Genomic DNA, 8,461 nt, shown 5'->3' with positions numbered 1-8,461 from the left:
CCGCTCCGCTCCGCTCGCCGGCGCGCACGGGGAAGGGGCGGTAGGGAGCCGGGCGCAGCGTTTCGGGGGCCGCCCCGCTCCGCTCCGCTCCGCTCCGCTCGCCGGCGCGCACGGGGAAGGGGCGGTAGGGAGCCGGGCGCAGCGTTTCGGGGTACGCCCGGCGCGAGGCCGCCGCTCGCCGGTGGGGAAGCCCTCGAGGGTGTGTCGCGCTCGCTGGCCTTGGGTCAGATGCACCGCGCTGTGCGGGGCCCCGGAGGAGAACCGCTTTGCTTGGAAACGGAGAAGCTGCCCCGCGCCCCTCGCGGAGGTGCTCTGCCTTCCCCGCGTGGGGAGCGCTGCTTTCGAAAGGCTAAACCCGCCCCGAGGGGGCGCGAGGTGGTGTACCTGTGCGAGACCAGGTTGCAGAGTGAATTGAGGTGTCCCTTAAATGGATCCCTTTGGTCTAGCGAGAAAGCTTTCATGTTTAAAAAAAAAAAAGCCGTGTCATTTGGGATTTAATATTTTCTTTTTCTTCTTCCTTTAAACTCCTGTATTTTGAGGTAACAGAGTTGAATGTTAGAAGCAGCTTCAGCGAGCATTAGGAGAGTCCAGGAACTAGGTTTCTTGCCTGGAATGGCTTAAGGCAGTGCTTTAGGAAGGAGAAACTTATGTCGATAGTGTTAGACGTAACACATTTGAGGGGGAGGGTTGATGTTCAGCTTCTGTCATGACRYGAGTCATTAGGATAGTTAATAATTGGAAAAATTTCAAGCTTTCATTGGTGTGCAAGAGGGATGTGTTTTCACAAGCTAAGTGTTTTTTTTTTTTTTCTCCACATCCTTCTCAATGTAATCTTTGCAGTAAAGCGCACATTGTATTCAGGAAGACAAAGTTATCACAGGTTAAAATTCCTTTGTTTGCTGCAGCTCTTGGCTTTACTTATTGGCAGCAGGGTAATATTTGTCATCACCTGGCAATATCAATTTCAATGTCCTTTTATTAGAGGTTATAAGCAGTAGCAAAGCAATTGGGAGTAAGAGGTAGTTTCATGCTGTCTCAACTCTGAAACTCAGAAGTAACAGCACATGTACAAGTTTGGGTTATTAATGGGGGAGAATAGTAAAGTTCAAAGTACCATAATAGAAATTGCAGCACCTTCTTTCCTACCAACCCCTGGAGCATCAGATCAAATGAAATTTCGTAGTCAGAAGCCTAAGGCAAATCCCTAGCTGTTCAAGAAAGTTTTTTTGCTTCCAGTAAATAAAGGAGGAGGAATCATTACTTTCATTTGTGAATAGACTCAATTAATTTTTATTAATTATTTTCTGGTGAGATTAGAATTTGAGGAACAAATGATCGTTGTGTCTTGCTTGACTGTGATTTTTTTTTTAATAAGGTTATAAACTAGATCCTCTCATGTCAGCATAATACAGTGGTTTTCATATCACTGAATTTTATAATCCCTACACCATCTCTTTTTGAATACATTGGTCACATGGGACAAAGATATCTCTCTCTGAGCAGCTTTTCCACTCCTGGTCTTCTTTTTTACCCCCRCCCCCATACTCATTAGTTGTGTTTTAGCCAGGCACCTCACTTCTGGCTGGCGTGGCCCATCTCCTTTGAGGATATGGTCAGTGCTTACTGTGGACCAGCTCTTAGGACTGCAAGGAGAGGGCTGTATAAAAGCTGCAGCTGATGCCCTCCACTGCCACCACCCTCTTCCTTCCACATTTCTTCTTCCCCAGAGTAACACAGACTGCTTGCTCTTACTTAGTTTTCCGTTCCTAGGGGTGGGTGGGCGGGCAAGTTTTAATATTGAACTAAAGTTTTAATATTAAACAAAAATGAAGAAGAAAGAAGCATGCATGTCCTGAACAAATGGGAAAGAACAGGCCAGGGCAGGAGGCATTTTAGCAAATGTTTTTTTTTCCACTATTGAATAGCAGCTTTAACTGAAAATTTTGTCATTGGAAAAAATGTTGGATTAAAGCATGAGGAAGAGGGGGTTTTGTTCATTGTTGATGGATGTTTTTATCACTCTTGAAAAGATTCATGCTCATTTTCCCCAAGTTTTGAATCATTTGAAAGTATCTCGCTAGTTCAGCAATGAATGTAAACTCTTCTAAGTCTGTTTTTCTGCACCCTGATACAGATCGCGATCGAGTATAGCATCATGTRCAAGTGTAAGCACCCAAACTGCTTCTGACGATCAGGTTGTCAAATTCTGGGATGAACTCAGTTTAGTTGGCTTACCAGATGACATTGATGTTCAAGCCTTATTTGAGCCAACAGGTAAGATAACATTATTAACCCTCCTTCTCTTATTCCTAACAACTGCTAGGTGGTACAGTAGCTACGGTGACAATGAATGAGGTTTTTCAGCTCTTGGTTTTCTGTGCTCTGGTGTTCATCAGGTGTTTGATTATGCTTTCTTAGGTTTTGCCAATGTTACGTGGTGTTTCTGGATAGTTTYCTCAAGTGCTGGACAGAATCTTTGTGACAGACGCTTCAGCCTTGTATAGGGAAATATTTGTGATTACTACGAAACTGTTGTTCAGAAAGTAGTATCTTCAGCTCAGTATCATGATTGTATTTTGGGGAGAAGAAGAAAAAAGAAATGAGATATAGCTTAATGTAATTCTTAAAGGCCTAATCCTATACCCTTACTTAATCTCATGCTGCTAAAGCAGGTTTATCTAAAATAATRCAAGGAAAGATGTACAAGATCAGGTATTGACAGAATGGTAAATGTGTAATATACCTGCATGTTTCTGTTGTCTGTAGATTATCAGTCACAAAACTGTCTAGTTTGCCTTCCAAAGTTTCATTTTAATTAGGAGCTTTTCTTCATATCTAGTTATGAATTACTTTTTCAGAAAGCATTTATGTTTATGTGCTTTGATGCCAGTAGTCCACTCACATAGTTTGCCTCAGAAATAGAAATTTATTTGAGATTAAACCTTTGCTGGAATATAAATGTTATTCTTTCATGATTGTGGAGACTGATTTCAAAACCTAATTACAAAGTTTTAGGTTTTTTTATGGATTATTTTAAATAGTTATACTGTAGTGTGAGGGTGGGGCTAATCAATCTAAATTATTTCAAGTCATCACTATTATTTGTAGATGACTCTTCCTTTACAGAGCTTTTTGAGTTTTATTACTGAATAATTTGACCGACTACAGTACCTAATTCCAGCAGCTAATAAAAACCATCATCTTGAATCTAATAAAAAGCTGTCACAGGATTCCTTCAGATGAGAAAAGAAATATTCATCATTTACATTGTTTTTCTCAGGGCTGCATTAGAAAGTTGTCTTCTAACAGATACCTGCTGAATTCTGCATATTCTCTGTTTTTTGTTATGCAGATCTGCAGTTATCAGTAAAGCCTTGGCAATTATTTCTGTGTAATATATTTGTTGTATTAGTACAGTTTTCTTAGTCATTTGTATTGTGGTGCTATTCATACTATGTTCTATTACATCATTTTAAAAGTTTAATGTAGAACTGTAAAGCATCCTTTGGGCGTGTTCTGAATATACAGATCTGGGTCCTGTCCTTGAGAACCATAAGTTAAGAGTACATACAAAGACAAATGTTATCTATGGTGAAATACAATACTCTGCACATGTGTGCGTCCCACACACAAACGTTGTTTGTGCATCCCCTTGTTATATTTGTACGATCGGGCACCTGAAAATTAGAAATGACAAGACAGGCAGAGTATACTGAATGGAAAAGGAAGATGCTTCATGTATCAAAAAGCCTGCAGGATATTTAGTGTATGATACTAAAGGCATTAAATATTGTTGCAACAACAAAAAAAAGAGCAAGACTATTTATTTTATCTGGGAAGTGTTTACTATTAAAACCAAGTTCCATACTTTCAGGTGGTGTTTGACAAAGTTGTAAAATCACAGCTCTTTCTCTCTCGTTAGGTCATTGCTGGGCTCATCACCGCTGTGCGGAGTGGTCTTTGGGAGTCTGCCAGACTGAAGAGCAGCTATCAGTGAACGTGGACAAAGCTGTTGTCTCAGGGAGCACAGAAGTGAGTAATATGACATGAACGTTCAAGCGAGTAAGAAAATTCGGCAGGGGGCAGGGGAGGGGAAGAAGGGAAAAGAAAAGACAGTAAATCAATGCAGTATGAGGCAAGACCAGAAATATCCTCATACAGTTCACTGAGCTCACATTCACAATAAGCTTGCATTGGGCAAGTCTTCATGATAAAATCTGATGTTTCAGTGTATTAAAGAGGCTTATGGAGTTGTATGGAATTGTAAAATTGTATAACTCAAATGTAGTCATAAAACCTTTAATTATTTTCATATTAGTTTTAACAGCAGTTTGGTATAGGAAAACTGAGGGTCACTGCAAAGCRTAGATTGTTATTTTAAATATCTATAGAAATAAACATTTATGTGTTTGGTCTTTCAATTTGAAATGATAAACTGTTTCAAAAAGTGGGTACCTTTGAAAAGGGTGCACTTCTGGTGTCATTTTGTGAGCAGCATTTTGGAATGATGAAAAGACATATTTCACATATGTTTTGCTATATTTTTGGTCTTATTTAATCACATCTAGTAGATTATTTTAGTAATTTTAGGGGKTTTTTTATTAATCGGTTATGCTATCAAAAGACCTGTATAATTTTTGCTGTTTTTTCCAGTGAGCATGCTTAGGTTTATTTTWAATTGATTCTTAAAGGTTTTCCTGCGTTATATTAAGATAACAAAATGATGCAGAAGATATCAGCAAATGTCCTCCATAGTGTGGAGTAAAAAGCTGCTGAAATTATTCTTCTGTACAATGCAGCTTTCCTTGCGCCTTCTACTTGTGCATATACTTGAATAATGCTTTACTTTGATTTCTGTGCATCTACTTTCAAAGCAATATACTGTTCAGAATGAATGAACCYGACAGAATTAAGTTCTAAATGAGCTAGAAGATGTTAAAAAATTTGTGCGTGTGCGCGTGCATACACTTAAAAATCTGTTGAAAGAACATTCAAAAATGGCTACCATTTTTTTTTTAAATCTCACTACTGGAAGTTTTACAGGCTTTTTTTGTTAGTTTGTTTTGGCTGATTATGATRGTGGTTTGTAGTCTCTTTGTGATTAGCGAATAAATGCAGTTCATTCCCATCTGTAGTCATTTTCATTTTAATATTCTAGTTTAAAACAGAATTCCTTGATTAAAGTGTTGAAGTTTTTATTTTGTTCTGTTGAATTTCACCTTGTTTCCATTATTTCGTTTCCATTTTTATCTGTATGGTACTCTGCTACTGCTCTGTATTGAGGGTGCCTTAACTTCATGTCTGCTTTTCGTGTAGGTGTTCATAGTGCACATATTTAAATAAGAATTTTTGAGGAATTCCACATCTCTGTCTCTCTGTCTCTCTCTCTCTAGTGTGATGGTTTGATTTTGGTCTTGTCTTTTCATGTGCCACTAGGTAGTTTCTCTAATAATCTTTTCAAATTCTGCAAATAATTTTTTAGTATGTTGTAACGTGTTTTCAGTGTAATGCAGAGAGATGAAAGAAATTCCATTTTGCATGTTTCATATTMAGTCTTTGCTGAAACGGTTGAGGAGCTTTCTTCCCTGTGATACAACAGTTAACCCACAGAGGCTGTTTTGGTTATTCTGTTCTGCCTTCTCTTTGTGAGACCCCAGGAGACCAGAGTGAGAGCTCAACTGTGCTCCGCTATTTCTAGAGGAGCAGCTAGACGCAATGTTGCCCCCAGTCACGCAGGGGGATATCCGGGGAAGAACTTTTTGCTTTTGTTTTTTTCAAAAAATAAAGAGCAAACTCATCTGTAGCTCTCTGTTCCTGACCATGGAGCAACAACATGGGGCTGCTCTAAGTTTTATGTAACTGGTTTTGAGCCGAAGAAGTCCTGTGTCTGCTGGTTGTGTCCCGACTATAGAGCTCTGTARTCATTTCTCACTGTTCTGAGAACTATTCAACTTGCACTGTGCTGAAGAAGACACAGAAAAGTAAAAGCTGCTGATTATGCCAGTTTGTGTAGTGGAAAGTCAGCATTAAGTGAGGAAATTCTTCATGCAAGGCATTTTCATTTTTAATTGAAAGGTATTGCAGTTACTTTTTCTTTTTTTGCATTTACAGCTGCTGGTGTTTTGCTAAAATTTGGGGCTTCTTTCTAGTGTGATGCTGTTGCATTTTAAAAGAGTCAAGTTTCTATTTAAATGTTCTGAACACTGTTGGCAATGTAGATGCAAGTATGTGCTTAAGGGCTAACAGAAAAATAATTTAAATAAAAACAAGCTGTATGTTATTTCCTCTACTTGCCACCAAATTTGCTTCTTTTTTTTTTTTTTTGGTCTTCTTGGAAGTCCCTCTGGCATTACATGAGTTTATGGTGTGGTCTACAGCAATGACATTTTTCCTTAGCTGGGAAAGTATGTTTTCTTTTCTTTATAATATTCATGTACTGATGAATTTTTGAAATGCAACAAACTTTTTCTTGACAGTGAAGTCCTTTGGTTTTGTTTTTTTTTCTTTGTGGAGAACATTTTAGATCTTTTCTTATCTTGAGGGTCTCTAATTTTTTAGTTACGTTCATGTTTCTCATTAGTTAGGAAGTCTATTGTTTGCAAATCTGTTTTAACTGGATTTGACAGTGTTTCTTATTACTCTGTTTACCAGTTGAGATGTCCATTTGGCTTCACTGAATTTGTAATTGCATTAATAAAGCTTGTGTGGACATATTTCATTGACCTATTCCAAAGTATGTTTATAATTCATTTTTGTTTTCAGCTCAGCCCTTGTTTCCTGAGAGTTTGAAATATGGTAGTATAGAGTTTTTAGTACGTGTACGTGCTTCCCGAGTTAGTCTGCTTCGTGTGCTTTTCTTCTTGTGTTCTTTCATTTGATTCACTCATTTTGAAGGCCTGGCAATTTATTTCATCAGACATCTGACCAATCTGTAACATATATTTGTGTGTCTAGACATAAGTGGATTCTTTGACTTTCTTTCAAAGTCTTGGTTTTGCCTGTGTTTAATATTAATATATATGTGTATATATATATACATGAGGTCTTTGAAATCTTGTGCATCATGTTGCTTTAGACCAACTGAGAAATAAAAGCTAGAATATACTGTTAAGTTTATGATAGTAGATGTGCTTTAGCCCTCAAGGGCAGTACGGGTGACTTGGTCCATCTTAGTGGTCATCTTACTTACCTTGTGCATCTGAGCAGCTGAAAGAAAGGATCATTGATTCTCTCAGAACCACTTTCTAAATTAAAAAGTCGTAAGGAAAAATTGGTGGTCCAGGTGGCAAGCATACTGAATGCTATGTCAGAAATGTTTGGAAGAAGACGCTTAAAAATTCAGATATTTATCTCTGGAGCTTAAAGTATATAAGCTAAGGAGTCTGAACACCTGGACATGGCAGTTTTGCTTCCCTCAGTATTTTAAGAGGCTTTCACAGGATTTTGGAATCATCATTTTATTTCAAGTTTTGAAAGAAAAAAACTCCTCAGAGTATGAGAGAGGGAAGGAAAGCTTACAGTGATTTTTCTTGATGCAAAACTAGTCTAAATCGCTTATAATTTCTAAGTGCTCTGCCTAGTACATAAAAATTAACATAGCAAAGAAGTTGTCATATTGTCATGCTTTATGAAGATAGACTTTAATCAGCAAGGTGTTTCTACAGATATTTGTGGAAAGGTGCAAATATGGTATTAAATGGAGACTTACCAAAGCAAACAAGGAAAATGAGCAGAAGTCACAAAGTTTTTGCTGCAAAAAAGATAGACATGGACAGGCAGAGAGTTCTGCTTTTTCTTGTATTTCTGGCTTCAGCCTTGTGCTTTTAGTTATGCTGGTTTTTTTGGAAGTTTGATACAGGATGATCTTACTGACATTATCATTTAAAGCGGAGGCCTCTAGGGCTTGCATCTGCTCAGCTTTTAAGAAGAGTGTTTTTTGAAATGTTTTCAGGTGTTTTTAAATACTGCTTTATAATTTCCTTGTTTATTTTACATGTGTCGAATAGGTGGCTGTTTCTCTGTAGTCTGCTAAGGGAATAGTAAACTTCACCACCTGGCTTACATCTTCCAGCCATATCTTTTCTATACAATACAAGCTCCCAAATCTCTTTTAGTATTATCCTGTAATTGTTGAAAGTACTCAGCTCCTGTCTAGAGGAGCTTGCACTTAAAAGTACAGCAACATGCATCAAATTGCSATAAAGTGCCTTGAAAAACCCTGGTGGGTTGGGCAGACGCAATAGCAAATAGGGGATACATAGCTTGCTAGGAAAAAGAAAATGATCTGTGGTAATGGTTTAGGAAGTTGTGTAAATTGGAGTGAAGAAAGCCATCTTTTTTTTTCTTTTTTTTTCTTTTTTTTAATGCTCAAGTAGCTCAATTGAAGAAGTGACTTTAAGGAGGACTCGGTAGATAATGTGTTTGAACCACTTTTGTACACACTGTGCACAAGAAAGGGCTG

The 8,461-nt window shown here is 38.1% G+C and overlaps 1 protein-coding gene across 14 annotated transcripts in view; it reads left to right on the top strand.

Annotated features, from left to right (window-relative positions):
* KMT2C (lysine methyltransferase 2C) overlaps positions 1 to 8,461 on the top strand; it is a 205,097-nt gene that overhangs the window by 77,247 nt on the left and 119,389 nt on the right. For all 14 annotated transcript variants that reach the window (XR_003257810.1, XM_026091593.1, XM_026091603.1 and 11 more), the window contains 2 exons: positions 2,135 to 2,274; positions 3,923 to 4,032. Coding sequence is in view for 13 of the 14 variants with exons in the window: in XM_026091593.1 (XP_025947378.1) it covers positions 2,135 to 2,274; positions 3,923 to 4,032 (250 nt within the window). In the remaining variant the exon portion in view is untranslated. The remainder of the gene's footprint in view (positions 1 to 2,134; positions 2,275 to 3,922; positions 4,033 to 8,461) is intronic.

This window comes from Apteryx rowi, unplaced genomic scaffold (assembly GCF_003343035.1).
Source record: "Apteryx rowi isolate R43461 unplaced genomic scaffold, aptRow1 scaffold_91, whole genome shotgun sequence".
NCBI classification, from domain to species: Eukaryota; Metazoa; Chordata; class Aves; order Apterygiformes; family Apterygidae; genus Apteryx; species Apteryx rowi.
Note: the sequence above shows the minus strand (reverse complement) of the source record. Positions and strands in the feature narration are given on the sequence as shown.